The following is a 20,510-nucleotide window of genomic DNA, read 5'->3' as shown; positions in this document are numbered from 1 at the left end:
GGCAAACGCAGGGAGAAGGTTAATCTGTCTCAAACCTGTTCGACCACCTAGCTATATATAGCTATGACCTATCCCTCAACATGGCTACGATTATGAAGAGATCTTTTACTATACCAGTCTTATTTGTTGTAGTTTTGATTTTATCTTTCTTCCTGCTGCAGAAATACAAGCATACGGAGTAAGTATCTTTATGTTTACTTTCCTTGTGTTTGAGTAACAATAAACAGAGCAGTAATTTGTCAGGCTAGATCAATCGACTATTTATTTGTCAGCATGGTGGCCTTGAAAAGGTGTACTTAGGTTCAACTGTTCTACCATGCCTTCCATGTACATGTGTATGTGGATAATTGCAATAAATGAATAACTAAATAAATAGATAAAGAAATTGTGGAGGTATAAATGATGGATTTGCTCTGCAAATGTTACCTTTCTAGTTTTGTTACTAAAATGTTATTTCAGGGGTTAAGAGAGGTTATGTAGACAAAGACGATTCGTACATACTGCTTTAGAATTAAACTTAATATATTGATGTGTTTTCTTCGTCAGTTCAGTGCTTCCAATTAAAGCTCTTTTAAGAGAAGTATAACCGACAATTGATATTGTTTTTGTTTTTTCCAGCTTCAACACAAAACCCCTGATGAAAAGAAAGGTTAATGCAGCCTTTGACACCAGGGGTTCGAATTCATTCATCGACTGGTACAACGTTACATCAGCATTTCGTATTAGGTAAGTGTATGTCAAAATTTATCCAGTTGCTTGAGTGACTGCTTTCTTGTGTAGATAAGTATATATTCAAAACATTTTTGCAAAAACACTATTATTTGTTAAGAGGTCGTTAAAGGAAACGGATATGGATGCACGTTAAAAGTAATATTTGCTAGCAAGAGCAGCGTTTTCACTATGAAAAAAATTTTTTTAAAGAACCCATTAAAGGAAATGATTATTCGAAAATTACTTGACTCAATGACTGACACAAAAAACTGATATGAAATATAAATGTTTGTCTGAAGCTTTACTACAAGATAACTTTTTATTGCTCTAGATAACACCGACATGATGGTATGTCAAGACTCTATGTTGCAAAATGAAACATCTTATATTGACAATGTCCAACTAGCTATAGAGTAAAATCACTTGCATACACGTCACTTTTAAGACCAATCCTAGAATATGCCGCGACAGTATGGGATCCAGATATAAAGATAGACAAAGACAAACTGGAAAGGGTACAGGATCAAGTTGCAATATTCTGTATGAACAACTATGAAAAGGGTGTTAGTGTCACGGAAATGAAAAGAAAAGAAACCTACAGTGGGTGTCACTGACACTGGAAGACAGAAGAAAAATGTCCAGACTATGCATGATTCAAGTACCAGAGTTATCAACAAATGATTGAGTTGTTAAAAAAATGCCGATAATATAGCCTTTCTGGAGAAGGCAATAGTTCAAATAATAGTGCTGACAATATGAGGACAAGTTAACGATTTTAACATATTTGTTTCAGCAATCAGACAAGTCGCTATTTCAACCCATCAGCAAATTTCGTCATCTATAACCAGTCTAAGAAAAATGGAACGTCTGTCACGAGAATACGAGTTGGACATTACAAGACATGCGCGGTTGTCGGCAATAATGGCATCCTCCGTGGCAGCGGCTGTGGGGACGACATTGACCGCAAGGATTTTGTTATCAGAGTAAATAATGCTACATTAAAGACATTCGAACAGGTGACAATGCCTTCACGTTCCATGTCATTTTGATTACTATAGCATACTAATGCAATCTTTTATCAGTACCATTACAAGTAATCTTAATTTGAAAAATTGGCGTCTTTTGATGTGACAGGTAAAACCTCAAAATTTATGCTAATTTCATGACGTCATCGGTCTAAATCTAAGATGGCACACCATATCATTAACTCAGGTATAAACAGTTTTTCCCCAAATTCCATAACTACTTAATTTTTAACATAAAACGTTCATATGAACGTCTATAGTCCGTTTGCATTGTATTTTTGAGGTTGTATCTTAAAAGAATGTCTTTTTAAAGGCAAGGATGGAGATCTAAGATGGTGGATAGCAAAACTATATCCATCAATTAATGACATTTTTGTGACTTGGGTGTTGTTTCCATGTGTAATTTAAGTCTTAACAGACCTTTGTACTCTATTATAATACCAATATTTTGTTGTATACCGTTGGTATACCGAAGGAAAACTTATTATTTTTACTACGTTTTCTGGCCAATGACCTGATTTGATGACGTCTCTCCGCATGATAACTGGTTTTGGGTTACATAACAGTTGCAATTTTATAGTAGGAGGGATTTATACTCCTGTCCGACTATACATATATGAATGTGTTTGAATAAGAATTAACAGAGCAGACCATATGCGAAGGTAAACATTGTGCATTTGCTTTGCAACTGTTAGCTAGTTGTTGTTTGTTTCAGGATGTCGGTGGGAAGACCAACATGACCATTATCAACAGCAGAGTATTAGACAAAATAGAGAGAGTCAATTTTGACCCCCAGTGGATAATTTCTCGGAATAACTCCATAATAAGCTATATACTCGGCAACCACAGAAACCTTCCTGCTTTAAACACGATGATAAGGAAATTGGATCTTAACATCACAATGACGTATTCGGTGTCTCCACCAAGACGTCATATTAAACCGTAAGTGTCTCGTGATGAAATCTCTTTCTTTCATTCTTTCTTTCTTTTTCTTTCTTTCCTTTCCTTTCCTTTTATTCTTTATTCCTCCACGTTGGGAGAGCCATGGTCGTTAAAATACAGGGATACACACTTAAAAGATATTACAGTTTAAAAATAGTTTGTTTTTTTCACACAGACACATGATTAAATATAAATAATGAATATCGTCTATTCTATGGCTATCTGTCTATTTCTATTTCGTCTTTCTTAGGCATTACAGTTCTTTACTATTCCTGAGTGTTTAACACTCGACCGCTCTCTTTCTTCAAGTCCTAAATGTGAACACATACTGTCCACTCCTCCACAGGTGTTTCACTCTGTAACACTTCTCTCTCTGTCTCTTTCTGTCTCTGCATCTCTTGTAAACACCCTGTCCACTCCTCCACAGGTGTTTCACTCTGTATCACTTCTATCTTCTGTCTCCTTCTGTCTCTGCATCTCTTGTAAACACTGTACACTCCTCCACAGGTGTTTCACTCTGCATCACTTCTGTCTTCTGTCTCCTTCTGTCTCTGTATCTCGTGTAAACACACTGTACACTCCTCCACAGGTGTTTCACTCTGCATCACTTCTGTCTTCTGTCTCCTTCTGTCTCTGTATCTCTTGTAAACACACTGTACATTCATTCACAAGTGTCTCACTCTGCATCACTTCTGTCTTCTGTCTCCTTCTGTCTCTGTATCTCTTGTAAACACACTGTACACTCCTTCACAGGTGTTTCACTCTGCATCACTTCTGTCTCCTTCTGTCTCTGTATCTCTTGTAAACACACTACTGTCCACTCCTTCACAGGTGTTTCACTCTGCATCACTTCTGTCTTCTGTCTCCTTCTGTCTCTGTATCTCTTGTAAACACACTACTGTACACTCTGCATCACTTCTATCTTCTGTCTCCTGTCTCTGCATCTCTTGTAAACACACTGTACACTCCTCCACAGGTGTTTCACTCTGCATCACTTCTATCTTTTGTTTCCTTCTGTCTCTGTATCTTTTGTAAACACTGTACACTCCTCCACAGGTGTTTCACTCTGCATCACTTCTGTCTTCTGTCTCCTTCTGTCTCTGCATCTCTTGTAAACACACTGTCCACTCCTCCACAGGTGTTTCACTCTGCATCACTTCTGTCTTCTGTCTCCTTCTGTCTCTGCATCTCTTGTAAACACAATGTACACTCCTCCACATGTGTTTCAATCTGCATCACTTCTGTCTTCTGTCTCCTTCTGTCTCTGTATCTCTTGTAACCTTCCTGCTTTAAACACGATGATAAGGAAATTGGATCTTAACATCACAATGACTTATTCGGTGTCTCCACCAAGACGTCATATCAAACCGTAAGTGTCTCGTGATGAAATCTCTTTCTTTCATTCTTTCTTTCTTTTTCTTTCTTTCTTTCTTTCTTTCTTTCTTTCTCTCTTTCTCTCTTTCTCTCTTTCTTTCTTTCTTTCTTCCTTTCTTTCTCTCTTTCTCTTTCTCCCACACCCTCCCTCTTTCTATCCGTCTATCTGTCACTGAAACATCTGGGTCCATTTTGACCCCATTCGGCAAGATTTATCGCAAAATGCTTCATTCGCATGTGGGTACAGACTTTCTTTCATCTATTTATTTATTAGGCCTGTTGATTTTATTATATGGACGACATCTGGTGTGTTAGTAGATTATTCGCCATACCAACCTTCATGACCATGTAGAATTCATACTGAAAACAACTTTTTTGGACAAACTTTTTTATTCGCCCGCTTGCATCAGGTTTGGGGTTTCCAGAGGGTGTCAATTATATATTTTAGTAATCAAATCAACATTTGAAAAGTTGCTCGCCATTGATTCACTCATAAGGCCATGTTGATTTGATTATGTGGATGACATACTCTAGGAAAAAAGTTTGGCAACAAAAGTTGTCTTCATTATGAAATCTACGTGGTCAAGAATGCTGAACAAATGGCTAAACACACAGAGTATGGCATGGCGAATAATAGGTAAGTTTATTGCGAATTCCAGAAGGCTAATTGCAAATAGCAAAGATAAAAGAACATTGAGAAAGGGTAAATAACTTGAAAATAACTTCATTAATAGTAAACTTTTCATTTTCATTTCTTCACATTTTCTCTTTTTCTGAATTGATTTCGGCATTTTATGACATTAGTAACTTTGTTCCAATACTTCCTATTCCAACATAGGACATAAATTTGCTCATTTTGTACGATTTACAGTATGGTTGCGAACGGCCGAAAATTCATGCGCGCGCGGATGTCATCCATATAATCAAATAAAAGACATGGCCTAATGATATGTACCGCGAAAAAAAATCAGTTACAGTGTTTATATCACATATCACTCTAATCATAAATTGTCTTGCATTTAGGTTCTGGAATGAGAAGTACAACAGCAACCTTTCCAAGGGGGTTACAACTGCCGGACTCAATATCTACACCCTTGCCAGTACATTTTGTGAAGTCATCACCCTATATGGCTTCTACCCATATCAAAGGAATCTTCACAACGAAAAATTACATTACCATTACTACGACAAGAAGTCCATGAAAATGAACGTCAAGAATAGTATACATGATTTTTTCCACCAACATGAACTTTTTAAATCACTACATGACAGTGGGGCACTTAAGTTAGTAACGGATGTATGTAGACAATGAATTGTTATGCTTACCCAGGAGTAAACATATTGATTTAGGTTAATTTCTTCATCTTTCTGTTCCAGACAAATAAAATTGTCGCTGACAGTAAAAATCAAGGCGATGGTTGTTCGTTATTTTCTTATTGGTTTATTTTTATGTATGTTTTATTTGTTATCATGGTGTAATAAAGAGTTATATTTTATATACGTTCAGACCCAATTAAAAGTTGATGCATGAAAAAAATTTTGGCAAAAATTTGGCGTATATATATTTTGAGGCTTTTTTATCGGACTTTCTTTTTTGCACTGCTTTACGCGTAAAAAGGATAAGGCCTGGCTCTAGCTCATCATGGTAGTTAGCGACAATATGGAGCCGGGCACCCAGGCTACCGAAGCTCCACGACTGAAGAACTCATATACGTCGCTAAGTACTGCCGCAATACCAAAAAATGCACAATACCAGCTTTGTATTCCTGTGGTTTAGTAGCATTTTTTTTTAATTTTTGGCCGGATTTTTTTTATTCGCCCGCGCGCACTAGTTTGGGGGTCTTCAGAGGATGTCATCCATAAAATTAAGTCGGTGTGGCCTAATAGTACTTTTATACAATCTATGGCAGGTGGAACATCAACAGATACCATTTATGCAAATTATTGCATAATCAATGAAAATTCTGTAATTCCTTATTGGTGAATGATGGGAATTTCATACCTTATAACATGTGTAAGTTACGTCAGACTTGAAAGGTGTATAGTTTAGTGAGCTTCAATGATGTGCAAGTCCATTGACACAAAACCATTCACCAGTTTCCCATCCCCAGAATGCAATGCGAAAATACGGGGGTAACCCTCATTTGCATAGGGCTGGAAGGCATCGGAATGATCCTGTTGACGTTAAACAGCTTGCTTTTCACTGTGTTTTGAAGTGTTAGAGCATTTTATGCTCAACATTAATTAAATTACTATGGGACGAATCTGACAACAAATAGAGAATGAAGTTTTTGTGTTCTTTTTAACATAGAACATGTGGTTTGTGGCGTTACAGCATCAGTATAGCGTTACCACTACAACGTTACAAACCACATATTCCAAAAAATTCCTTCTCTATTTGTTTTCAGATTCAACCCATAGTAATTTAATTAATGTTGAGCATAAAATGCCCAACACCTCAAAACACAGTAAAAAAAACAAGCTGTTTAACGTCAACAGGATCATTCCGATGCCTTCCAGTCCAATGCAAATGAGGTTTACCCCCGTATTTTCGCATTGCGTTCTGGGGATGGGAAACTGGTGAATGACCAGTCGATGTTTCAATTATGGGATTGAAAATGTAAATTGTAATGCAATATTGCTATACGACGATCTCGACTTATGAAGTAAGTCAGGGCTCGAAATACTGGGTGCATGTGCACGTTGGTGCACCCAAATTTGGAGCTGTGCACCCAATTTTTTTTCTGTGGGTGCACCAGTGCACCCAAATATTTTCTTAGGTTTGACGTATGTAAAGATAATAAATGTGTAGTAGTTACAGCATATTCTTAAAAAAATAGGATGCTCCTTGATTATATAAAATAGGATGCTCCTAAAATAAGATGCTTCTATTTCACTTTTTTTGCATATTCTTAACATCTAAGTGTCAGAAAAAACAATACAATCATTGTTATAATTATAGTACTTTTCTTGAAATGAAACTATTTTTGTGCACTAAATTATTTTTAGGTTGAGTGCACCAGTGTCACTCAACCTAAAAAAATAGAGTGCACAAAAATATTGTAGGTGCACCATGTAAGATAAGTAGAATGTCAGCAAAAACTAATATTTAAAAATAAAGAATTTCGAGCCCTGTAATCAACATAACCTAATATTTGTTTGTCAGGTTGAAGCCAGGTTGGTAGAATCCCAGTTCCTCAAAGAAGTGGCTCGAAATGGCTCCAGGTTTGACTGGCAGAACTTCAACAATGCAACACTCAAGAGACTCTTTGATAAAATCACTGGTCTTGGAACCGCAGCTCAGACTGACCAGGCAAAACTGGAGGAGGTCAGTACTGCAGTAATATGTAAATCCGGCAGATGTCGTTCGATTATTCACCAGTTTCCCATCCCCAGAATGCAATGCGAAAATAGGAGGGTAACCCTCATTTGCATAGGACTGGAAGGCATCGGAATGATCCTGTTGATGTTAAACAGCTTGATCTTCACCGTGGTTTGAGGTGTTGGGGCATTTTATGCTCAACATTAATTAAATTACTATGGGCCGAAACTAACAACAAATAGAGAATGAAGTTTTAGTGTTCTTTTCAACATGGAACATGTGGTTTATAACGTTACAGCAACAGTATAGTGTCACCACAATAACGTTACAAACCACATATTCCAAAAAAATTCATTCTCTATTTGTTTTCAGATTTAACCCATAGTAATTTAATTAATGTTGAGCATAAAATGCCCCAACACCTCAAAACACAGTGAAAAACAAGCTGTTTAACGTCACCAGGATCATTCCGATGCCTTCCTGTCCTATGCAAATGAGGGTTACCCCCTATTTTCGCATTACATTCTGGGGATGAGAAACTGGTGAATAGGTCCCAGCGGCCATCCGTTGTTTTCTGATCCTAGATGTCTTACGAAAATATTCCATCCACACGTATCCCTATGAACACATATATTTTATTTGAAAGTAGTAAAGTTGTTGACTGTCACTTTCAATCCAATTAAAATGTTTTCAAATCTTTTTTTTTCGTTGCTGTTTTTCAGCTCAACAAGGTACTCTCAGAGATGGAAGACATCTACTCCACTGGGAAGGCGTGTGAGTACGACAACCCGTCCAACTGTCTGGCGCTGAACCCAGGTAAGGGAGGCGGACCGTTAATGTTATAAGGGCGTTATAAGAGCGATAACTACACCAGGGGTGCCAGAGTATATTTACAGTGCAATTTTACGGTATACAGTGCAATTTTACTAGTATGCAGTGCAATATTACGGAATACAGTGCAATCGTATTAGTATACAATGCAACTTTACGGAATACAGTGCAATCGTAAAGTGCAATACTTGGACCCGGCTTTCCCTGCTTTCTCAGTTTCAAGATGGCGGACGCCGCTGACTCAAATACTTCTGTCTTTTTCGAGCGAATTCAAAATGATCCCTGTGTAGTGACATTCCCTGTGTGTAATATGTAGTGATTTGACTAGTAAAGGTCTATCTATGGGAATGGTCCAAATTCGCTCGAAAAACACAGAAAGATGTGAGTACGCTCCGTCAGCAATACAATTGCACTGTATTCCGTAAAATTGCACTGTATACTAAATAGGATTGCACCGTATTCCGTAAAATTGCACTGTATACTAGTAAACTTGCACGGTATACCGTAAAATTGCCCTGTATACACTGGCACCCCTGTACACGATACAAGAACAAGGTAAAAAAAGGACCAAAGAATTGTAGTTCAGGAGAGAATTAATTTAATGCTGCAGTCTTCAAGAACTAAGGAGTTGAGATGAACTGAAGGGAAAGCTATTCAATGTTCAACGCTCTACCCATCTGAACGTGTTTCTGTGTACAGATTTATACAACTGCCTGGCTAAAGAGCGTGACTACGACCGGCTGCGGTTCTGCTGGGAAGGCTGGCGGGACGGCGTAGGCAGGCAGCTGAAGGACAAGTACCCTCGCTTCGTGGAACTCAGTAACGATGCCGTTAGGCAAGATGGTAAGATGCTGAATCGGATTCATCCTCACATACAGACGTGGTATTAGAAAAATAAGAGTCACATTCAACAGATGAGAAAGTGTTTCAATGACATCTCAATAACAAGAATTCGGAGATCTCATACCTCCATGAAATATAAGTTTTTTAATGTTTTTACACTACAGTACAGAACAAAATAACACAGGTTTTTGTTTTCAAATACATAGATAATACAGTAACACCTTTGGCCTGAAATAGGTCAGGCTGTAATAGATCTGGTCAACTCAGGGGTCAACTGTACATGTAGCCTATTCCAGAGGGAGAACCTCATTAATCAAACCGCGCTACCTCCAACACGTGTTATGCCCCGCACATCTGTTTTCCCTGCCTTGCAAAAAAGATACAAAAACCGGAATTTCTGCTGCAGTATCAAGGTCAGCCATCAGGAGGCCCATATTTGACCTTGACCTTCGGCTTCCTAAGACCTACCAGCATACCAAATATCATCACAATCCATAAAGGCGTTCTGAAGTTATGCTGACTACAAATGTGCGGAAACACACACACACACACACACACACACACACACACACAGAGACGCGCCAAAAACAATAATTAGGAGAAATCTAATATTTCCTACCGCCGGGTTCATAAAAAGGGCTTATGTAGGTATAATATTCAGGAATTTTTTTTACGATTATGATGTCTCTATATCTAGCTGTTGAAAGTACACAGAATAACCAAACCAAACGATAATAGCACACAAAAGGCGGAAGAATCTTCATCCTGTTGAAGGTGGCCGCCTCAAACAAGAGATGAAGAAAAGCGGTAACACAAACCCTTCACAACTTCAATCACAACATAACAGCAATTTCATACAGAACACAACAGCAATTTTATAACAACATAGTATAATAACACGTTTATCAAATCGATAATTTGAATAGCATATTAAGAAACTGATGAGAGTTGGTCCTCGCTGAAAGAACAGTTTCCCGCTTCCCTAATCCTGGTAGAGGCTAGCCTCTGTGGTGCAAGCGCTATAGACATGGAGAGTAGCACTGCCCTTCTGCGCCGAAAGTTGTGGGTGGGAGTTTTAAACTAACTTTATTCTATTTGTCACTTTTGCTCGAAATGTCACATGCCACGTTATGTATCAATGCAGCTCGGAGATGGGAAGACACGGGAGCGTACTGGCGCTCCTGGTACGAGACAGCTGACTTCCAGGAACAACTGGAGAACCTGTACAACCAGCTCACGCCTCTGTACAACAACCTGCACGCTTACGTCAGGAAGAAGCTCAGGGCTACATACGGACAAGACAAGATCAGTGCCACTGGGCCCATCCCTGCTCATCTGCTAAGTTTGTGTGATATCAGAAACATAGGGCTAACAAGCAATAGTCAATGGTAGGTGCTGTATGTAAGTTTACCTAATTTCCAACGCTGATGCACAGATCATGTGCGATGCTTACAAATGTTGGTGGTTCAAGTCACTGGGCCCATCCCTGCACATCCGTTAGGTAAATACAGTACAACTACACATTGATCCAGTCTTTCATGCATTACATGCTGATAATTGGCATATCTAGATCAGTGATCGTAAAATCCATTACCGTATCAGTATAAAAGTTTTCCTTGAAGATCTTCTTTACAGTCGGAGTACACTATATATGGCAATCACTCGATATCTTTATTTGCAATCAGATACAGATTCATGTACAGGTACATATTCATGCACAGATACAGATTCATGTACAGATATACAGATATACAGATTTTCCGAGTAGTATGACCGTGTCAGTCCCTACACCTGAGTGAGGGTTACAGTTGACACGGCGGCCTTCGCGTGAATTTGTTTAAGGTGGATAACAGGTTGCGAATCTGAGACCCACACACTTGGGCACCCGTCTTCCCCAGCGGATCCACATCGAGGGAGACGTGCTGGTTCCGGTTGGGATGCTTGCAGCGAGCTGCCGGATGACTTGGTTACGCTCAAGGTCCGCCTTGACTACGCCAGCCCGCCTGGCGCTGCTCTCGTCCGCCAGCTGAAGACAACTGCCGTTGGAGACTTGTCCCTCTATTTGAGGGGGGATACGTGTAAAGTGCCTTTCCCAAGGGCACAACGTCGGTGCGCATGTTCGGACATGCCCCTGTGCTCCGACCCGGAATCGAACCCGGGGCTCTTTGTTGAGCGCCGAACGCTCTGTCCACTGCGCCACGCGACGCCACTAATTTGTACAGTCGGAGTACAAATACATGATAAAAGGAGCCTGGCAGACACTATCACTTATTATCATATAGCCGGGTGACGTTGACCAATCAGAAGGCTAAATTCCACATTCCTTATAACGCCGTAATGTCAGAGATAGAGTCAAAGCCGGGTCTTTAATAATCACAATCCATACATTAAACAACCCAATAATCACCCGCATATGACCTCAGGTGACCCAAATAGAACACCTGTTCCATGCCTGTTCCAAGACCCTGCCCCAGTGACCTCAGGTGACTTCAGATGGAACTATGTTCTATTTAAGTTTGTATGTAAATGTCACTCTTTACTGTGTAAGTTTTGATTAGCTATATGATAAAAGCCCCTTCTCGGTGAATATGGTGAAATAAAGCCTTGTCAGTTGCTATAGTCACTCATAAAGCCATCTCGTTCGCTGCGCTCACTTTGTGGCTTCATTTGGTGGTTATAGCAATTGACAAGGCTTTATGCACCATATTTACCTCGGGGCGGGTCATTAACACCTAATTATAAACATTGAGCCAAATGGTCCCTTGTTTCATTCTATCCTTGGTAACACATTGACTCGTGTGATCGATGTAGGTAACATGTGGTCCCAATTCTGGAGCAACATCTACGACCTAGTGGAGCCCTACCCTGGCAAGACAAGCCTGGATGTGACACCGAAGATGCAGGCAGATGTGAGCAGATCCCTTTCATTTATATCCTACCGTTTGAAGCAATTCTTTGCCGAGAACGTCTCTGATGTGCTAGATATAGGCCTGCGTATATTGCCTTGGTCCTTAGTAGGTGGGCGGGTATGAAGTTATCATTTTGCCTCCCCCGGCGACTTGTCATGATACTGCAGCGGAATTGCCGATTTTGCTATCTCATAATTTGCACATGCAAAGAATTTTGGATGGTAGACGGCTCTGGTATAATGAAGGAAGTGGCATGGGCTTGCCCCCCCCCCAGAAGCTTGTTCTGGAACTGCGGGGAATGCTTGAGAGGAAATCTTTTAAGGAGCATAACGTTAACTCATCGTCGTGATTCGATGTGCCTTCAGAATGTTTTTAACCTTAGTTTAAGGTTTACAGTTTAAAAGATTACTGTACAATGACCAAAAGTTGCACTGATGCACCCCAATGGGGATACAGAGGTGGAAAATTAATGGGTTTGCAAATCATAAGAGACATGTTTGTAGCTATCGCTTGAGTACGACAAGAATCGATACATTGAAGCGATGATCCATCAAACATCAAACAATAAGAAGACATGATAATGTAGCATAACGTACATATCCGCCGCCACTTCTTTATTATGTTTACCGAAGGAAAGCATATTGTTTTTGCTCTGTTTCTTCTTCTTCTGTTCCAAATACTAAATAAATAAATAAAAACACTGACCTCTAACCTGGTCAATGACCTGAACCATGTTGTCTCTCACCATGGTAACTGGTGTTGTGTTACAATGTTAAATCCCTCCTACTATAAAATTGCAGCATTATGTACGTGCAATTTTATAGTAGGAGGGATTTAGACTCCTGTCACCATTTATGTGAATGCGTTTGAGTAAGAATTAACAGAGCAGATCATATGCGAAGGTAAACATTATGCATTTGCTTTGCAAATGTTACCTTTCTAGTTCATACTTTATATCTCATACATGAACAAGCTCGCAGCTATGTCAGTTCTAACAGTGATTAATGCCCATATCAGGGATGGACGGTCGATCGGATGTTCCGTACAGCAGACGAATTCTTTAAGGAGATGGGTCAATTGGAGATGCCGCAGAACTTCTGGGACAACTCCATGTTCGTCAAACCGGCAGACAGAGAAGTGGTCTGTCACGCGTCCGCATGGGACTTCTACAACGCGCATGATGTCAGGTAGGTCACTCAGCCTACACCAGCAAGTCGTTCGCCCTCGGCCTGCGCTGCTAGTCTGGTTTATTCCGGCTTACAAAGAAGCCAGGGTGTACCAACTAGTCAAAGACTGTTACTAATGGAAACCCTGGGGAAAAGATGAAAATCGTTAGACATGCATGGGAATACATATTACAAATTACTTACTTTGTGAGATGCTAGTCTGATTGAGACTACAGGACAGTTATGGTGACTAAAGTTTTGAAAAGGCACAGAGAAAGAATAGTTCTCGAATGCCGCAATGAATTCTGAATCAATGATACAAATCATAAGATGTGACAAGGTAAAGTTCAACGTATGTTTTGATAATAAAGATATTTATGATTATATACATTTGCTGTATATATATACAGGGTTAAAATGTGCACCAACATCAACATGAACGACCTGGTCACCATCCACCACGAGATGGGTCACATCGAGTACTACCTACAGTACAAGCACCATCCCGTTCCGTTCCGGTGGGGAGCAAACCCAGGCTTCCATGAAGCGGTGGGAGATCTGCTGGCTCTGTCCGTGGCCACTCCGATACACTTACAGGGAATCGGCCTCTTGGACACCGTCGAAGACGACAACGGTAGGCCTTATAGCAGAGGATCTGTCTCTAGTTTGTTCTTTGGTAAGTAATATGTAAATAGGTAAAATAATAGTTTTGTGAAAATAACCTATCTCTTCAATCCTCTCATGATCCAGAGTCTGACATCAACTTCCTGATGAATATGGCCCTGGACAAGATCGCGTTCCTGCCATTTGCCTACCTGATGGACCAGTGGAGATGGGCGGTCTTCAATGGCTCTATCACTCCGGCAACTTACAACCAGGAGTGGTGGAAACTTAGGTCAGAATCACACAGTCTATCAGAAATAGGACGAACTTAACTCAAGTCCAACTAGGAGTGATAAAACTCAGGTCAGAATCACACAGTCTGTCAGAACTAGGACAAATCTAACGTCCAACTAGGATAGGAGTGGTGAAACTCAGGTCAGAATCACACAGTCTATCAGAACTAGGACAAACCTAACTCACGTCCAACTAGAAGTGGTGAAACTCAGGTCATGAATCACAAAGTCTATCAGAACTAGAACAAACCTAACTCACGTCCAACTAGGATAGGAGTGGTGAAACCCAGGTCAGAATCACACAGTCTATCAGAACTAGGACAAACCTAACTCCCGTCCAACTAGGAGTGGTGAAACTCAGGTCAGAATTACACAGTCTATAAGAACTAGAACAAACCTAACTCACGTCCAACTAGGATAGGAGTGGTGAAACTCAGGTCAGAATCACACAGTCTATCAGAACTAGAACAAACCTAACTCACGTCCAACTAGGATAGGAGTGGTGAACCTCAGGTCAGAATCACACAATCTATCAGAACTAGGACAAACCTAACTCCCGTCCAACTAGGATAGGAGTGGTGAAACTCAGGTCAGAATCACACAGTCTATCAGAACTAGAACAAACCTAACTCACGTCCAACTAGGATAGGAGTGGTGAACCTCAGGTCAGAATCACACAATCTATCAGAACTAGAACAAGAAGCCATAGGTGACAATCCTCCGTGAAGTTTTATATATTTCAACAAAATCCCAAGCGTCAACGCCAGACCTACTGTGCAGACATTATAATTAGGCAACGGTTAATACAATGAGGGCGCGTCACAAGCATAAAACATACAAAGAGCTAAATCCATTACTGCTCCCAGGGCGTGTAAAGATACTGTGCTTCAAGTTCGAAGTTCATTTTATTTACACACACACAATCATTGCATTCACATAAAGATCGGACTATCATGGTCGTGTCTAGTAACAAAGACAGCCCCACCGTCTTATGCTTCGGTCCCAATTGAAAAAGGGGCCCTGCCGGGTAGTTCCCGGGCTGTTTTATGGCACTTTCGGGCGTGACCCCTACGTGGCCCCGCCGGACACCCTGCGGCTACCGGTCTATTTTTTGGCCCGGCGGGGACCCGAGAAGAATTTAATTCTGAATTAAATTCTACCCGGGCCCCGCCGACAAAAAGACGTCGTGACCTCATCATGAGAACACCGACAGGTACCCCTCCGGTTGCCGGCAGTTCACCGGGACACATTTGTTACGTCACAGACCAGATGAACAGAATAAAGGTGTGTACTTCGTAAACCCGGGTAAATGTGTGACGTCACAGATGAAATGATCACAACAAAAGCGTGAACTCTATATTAAGTGGGTCAGTACAAGACATCGTCAGAGAAGCTGCCGGGTACCTGCCGGGTGCCTGCCGGAGAACGACCAAGAAGGGTGACAAAATGCCACTGAAGGAAACTTTTAATTGTGACCACAACAAACGGTGCCCGCCAGGCTCCAGAGCCCGGCGGGAGCCGGCCCGGGCTACATCCCCGACGGGCACCGGCGCAATTGGGACCGAAGCATTACTGTGCCTGTACCTAATTAAGCGCGCCTGGAACAGGCCAAATTCCAGCAACAGTTGCGGTAAGCACGGCGAGTGTTACTACCGCCGGCCAGATAACCAGGATATCTGCTTACAGTACCTCTGCTACCAGACAACTGCCTAAACCTACGGCCTATTCCACAGGATTGTAAAAGTAGGGATGTTTCTAAAATATGCATTTACTTCAATATCAAAACAGCTACGGTAAAAATAAAAAGACGTGCATCATCCCGGACATAATGCCACACCACATGCGAAATTACACAGAAATGCGACGTACGGAAGAATGCGTTTTGGCTGCGAACATCTTCCAAAAAACTTGGCATCTCTTAACCATGGGCAAAAACATCTGGAACCACTTATAAAAACCACCCCGTATCTGCATGAACTTTTTCCCACTCCACTGCTATTCCAAACAACGCGTTTTTCTGGACCATTCCAATTCGCCTCGTAATTGTAGGGGTGCGTCTGCGATATTACATTGACCGCGAAAGCAGCAACGGCAAAATACACATTCGTGCATCAACACGGGCATGCCCGCAGACGGCGTATAAAATTGCGTGCCGATTACACAAAGAGAACCCGGTGTTTTGACTGCGAACATGAAAAATCAGCCGATTACAACACTCCGTCCGGAGGTCCTGACCTCCTTCACGGAGTAACAAACCTAACTCCCGTCCAACTAGGATAGGAGTGGTGAAACTCAGGTCAGAATCACACAGTCTATCAGAACTAGGACAAACCTAACTCACGTCCAACTAGGAGTGGTGAAACTTAGGTCAGAATCACACAGCCTATCAGAACTAGGACAAACCTAACTCACGTCCAACCAGGAGTGGTGAAACTCAGGTCAGAATCACACAGCCTATTAGAACTAGGACAAACCTAACTCACGTCCAACTAGGAGTGGTGAAACTCAGGTCAGAATCACACAGCCTATTAGAACTAGGACAAACCTAACTCACGTCCAACTAGAAGTGGTGAAACTCAGGTCAGAATCACTCAGTCTATCAAAATTAGGACTAACCTAACTCACGTTCAACTAACTCAAGTCAGAATCACACACTGTCGGTCTATCAGACCTAGGACAAACCTAACTCACGTCCTGCTAGAAGTAATGAAACTCAAATCAGAATCACACAGTCTGTCAGAACTAGAACAAACCTAACACACGTCCAAGTAGCATAGGAGTGGAAAAACTCAGGTAAGAATCACACAGTCTATCAGAACTAGGTCGAACCTAACTCACGTCCAACTAGGAGTGGTGAAACTCAGGTCAGAATTACACAGCCTATCAGAACTGTGTTGGAATCTCCTGTCGCTGCGACAGATGAGTAGGCGAACAGGTCTTTATTTGCCGGTGTGGGTCCTCATATGGGAATAAAGACCAGTTTTTGACGCACACGAGCGGCCACAGATGCTGTAAGGGAAGGACTGGACAGGGATGGAGCATTGCTATCAGAACTAGGACAAACATAACTCACGTCCAACTAGGAGTGGTGAAACTCAGGTCAGAATCACACAGCCTATCAGAACTAGGACAAACCTAACCCACGTCCAGTTAGAAGTGGTGAAACTTAGGTCAGAATCACACAGTCTATCAAAACCAAGACAAACCCACTCTCAAGCAGGGTCCAAATATATACATTACAACAGTATCTCTGTACCGTACATATAATTATATGTTACAACAGTATCTCTGTACCGTACATATATATGTTACAACAGTATCTCTGTACCGTACACTAATAGGGTACTTTCCCCATCCAGGACTCGTTACCAGGGTATCGTGCCACCTATCCCGAGGAACCCCGACAAAGACTTTGACCCCGGAGCTAAATTCCACATCCCTGACAACACCCCTTACATCAGGTCTGTTTCTTGTTGATTACACTGTATTACATATATGGCAAGGAATGTGTAAACATTTGAAAAAAGTCACAAACACATAAAGTGATCTCGATAAGATATAGGCCAATACGAACATTTACTAGTATGTTCTACTTCACAAAATCAATCCATTCTTTCTTACCTTTGCACATGCTCTAAGTTTGCTTAAAATATGATTTCATACCGTATCTGTTAGATTATCCTTTATAAAGGGAGTTGACAAACTAAAACCTTGGCGTTGTTTCGATATGTAGGTACTTCGTGAGTTTTGTAGTTCAGTTCCAGTTCCACCAGGCCCTGTGTCAGACTTCCGGGCACACCGGCCCGCTGCACAAGTGTGACATCTCTGCAGGGCCCAACAAGGCGGCCGCTGGGGAGAAGTTGGCGTGAGTTGTTATATCATATTCCTGTCGAGAGCTAAAACACTTGTCTCTGTGTACTCCTCTTTGTTTACAACACCTTAGTACCCGGCAATGTCTGTGGTGCTATTGTAGTAATATTGCAATCTGAGGGCATTCTTGTGCTATTAGTGTAGACCTCCTGGCTTAACTTGTTCTAGAAGTAGTTACTGTAGTGTAGTAGTTGTAGTAGTAACTAGTAAGCCTTGGATCTCATACTGTCTTGGAGCCTTGTGTGTGGTTAGTTCTGTTCCAGTCTGCTTGAAAATTCTACGGCATCAAGATTGCATGACTACCTTCGACGAATATGGCCACGCCATAGGAAATATTGTTTAGTAGTACATTTTGTATCTTCTATCTACTCTGATTTTCATTTACGTTCTGGTAGCATTTTATTGAAACAACGGTGCGGTTATTGAGAGTAATAATGCCACCTCTCCCCCTCCACACACACACACACACACACACACACACACACACAAACTCAGCCGAATGCTCCAGATGGGTTCCAGTCAACCGTGGCCGGACGCCATGGAGGTGATCACTGGCCAAAGGACGATGTCAGCTCAGCCGATCGTGGAGTACTTCCAACCACTCATCACTTGGTTGGAAGCACAGAACGTCGGAGAGACGCTCGGCTGGGACGAAAACTGGACTCCTCCTTGTGAGTAACTATCACAGTCAAAAATCAAAGCTGTCTACAGGGTTACATGCTCATTCTAATGAGTAAAGATGGTTCCAAAAAAATAATTTTCATATTTTCATCATGGGGTTACTTTATCTGAGATTATTCAAATTTTCATAGCTGAAGGCATTTCTGCTGACCAACAACATTCTTACCCTCCTGTCTACAGTCGAGTTTTCACAGTATAAAAGATTCAGCAAAAAACATGGATGGTTCTTACCACAAAATTTGTTCATTTGTCGTGACAAAAAGTGGCTAGGCCCTAATCCATTGTCTCCTCGTGGAATATAACCTTCTATATCTATATTGTAACGACGCCTTGAAGTCACAAAACTCAAGTGGAACCTCGTCAGCCTGCTGTGAAAGTATACCTGTGTCTGTTTAAAGTTAAAACTTTTGGTCCAAGACAAAAAATTCTCTCACCTAGAGCTTTCGACCAGTCACTCTGGTCTTCCTCAGTAGGCTGACCCAGTGAAGCTTGTCACGTGGCTTCTTTGAAGCGTGACAAGCTTTGACCCAGTGTTGACGTCACGCTTCAAAGAAGCCACGTGACAAGCTTCACTGGGTCAGTCTACTGAGGAAGACCAGAGTGACTGGGCGAAAGCTCTAGGTGAGAGAATTTTTTGTCTTGGACCAAAAGTTTTAACTTTAAACATGTAACTACTAGCACAAATCAACTTTCATGATGGTTATACCTGTGTCTCTTTTCCCAGATGACTGTGCGGCGACTGACGGCTTCACCTGTGCTGACGGGTCGAAGTGCATCCGGCCAGGGGACCGTTGCGATGGCGTCAACGACTGCCCTGACAACTCCGACGAACAGAATTGTCCCGTCGGTAAGAACTCAATGTTATCCACTTCTAAGCTTAAGGGGTTATCCACTGTATCCTATCAGTAGTTATTACACCTCCATGGAATGTCATGGAGGTTATATTTACCTTCGCCAAGAAGGTTATGTTTTCATAGGCTTTCGTGTGTGTGTGTGCGTGTGTGTGTGTGTGTAAACACGATAACTCGAAAGGCTTGAATAGATTGTCTTGATATTTGGTAGGTGGATAGGTTGCGACCTCGAAATGATTATATTTTGGGCCCCCTAGCTAGTGGCTTGTTATTGTTTTGCAGCGGTTTTGATATGATCTAGGCATGCTTGGGGGAAATTGGGATAGTAGGTAGCTCCTTTTGTTGGGGTAGAAATGACATGAGTTTGGTACCCCCTAGCGGCTTGCGCTGGAACTTCAGGGGCGTTTGTTGAAAATTATTTCAAGGAGGATAACTCAAGAACCGGTTGAGGAAACGTCATGATTTTTGGTGTATAGGTAGCTTAAGTGATGTTTGACATAATTAGATGACAATTCTGCAAATAAGGATCCAATTTGCACAATTAATTAGGAAATTCTATAAAACTACTGCGTTCCACGATATAACCGATCAAACTTGTGACATATGTAATTAAGGACAAAAGGACATCAGCATATGTCAATTATGTAAATGAAGGCCTAATTTGCATAATTGATGGAACATTTCGTAATTCCATAATAGTAACTGCTGGAAATTTTATGATTGCATCATTTGATAGTTTAATGAAGTTGAACATTTTTTTCTTATAAAAATTACTTTTACAAGTTATGTATAGGTGGTTGGCATAGGTTACGTACTTTTGAATTACTTTGTTCACATGAATAAAATTTTTTTTCATGCTGAAAAAATTACAATAACGTATGTGTGGTTTGATCTGATACTTTATTCTAGTAAAAGTGAAATGAATAACATGTAGTCGTTTCGTTACATATCCGACAGGGGGCGCGACTGTCTCAGTGGTGACCGACTTTGTCTCAACTGTCGTCTGCGTGTGGATGGCTCTACTGATAGTTTATTAATTTCGGTAGATTCGGCTTGTAGAAGTCGTAAGCAAACTATTCTACAGTATCA

The 20,510-nt window shown here is 41.1% G+C and overlaps 1 protein-coding gene across 1 annotated transcript; it reads left to right on the top strand.

The window, feature by feature from the left end:
- The first annotated feature begins 273 nt into the window (after positions 1–273).
- On the top strand, positions 274–20,458 carry LOC109483872 (angiotensin-converting enzyme-like). The gene is made up of 16 exons (XM_019787015.1): positions 274–290; positions 619–726; positions 1,505–1,694; positions 7,219–7,380; positions 8,097–8,190; positions 8,905–9,048; positions 10,193–10,390; positions 11,860–11,957; positions 12,975–13,144; positions 13,534–13,757; positions 13,874–14,018; positions 17,379–17,480; positions 17,753–17,884; positions 18,385–18,560; positions 19,295–19,417; positions 20,379–20,458. The coding sequence occupies exons 1-16, from the start codon at positions 274–276 to the stop codon at positions 20,456–20,458; spliced, it is 2,163 nt and encodes a 720-aa protein (XP_019642574.1).
- The last annotated feature ends 52 nt before the right edge of the window (positions 20,459–20,510 follow it).

Source organism: Branchiostoma belcheri, unplaced genomic scaffold (genome assembly GCF_001625305.1).
Source record: "Branchiostoma belcheri isolate BF01 breed outbred unplaced genomic scaffold, Haploidv18h27 scaffold67, whole genome shotgun sequence".
In the NCBI taxonomy this organism is placed as follows: Eukaryota; Metazoa; Chordata; class Leptocardii; order Amphioxiformes; family Branchiostomatidae; genus Branchiostoma; species Branchiostoma belcheri.
Note: the sequence above shows the minus strand (reverse complement) of the source record. Positions and strands in the feature narration are given on the sequence as shown.

Coding starts and splice junctions, on each gene's coding strand:
- LOC109483872 (XM_019787015.1), top strand. Junction 727..1,504: donor ACATCAGCATTTCGTATTAG/GTAAGTGTATGT, acceptor TATTTGTTTCAG/CAATCAGACAAGTCGCTATT. Junction 11,958..12,974: donor CACCGAAGATGCAGGCAGAT/GTGAGCAGATCC, acceptor TGCCCATATCAG/GGATGGACGGTCGATCGGAT.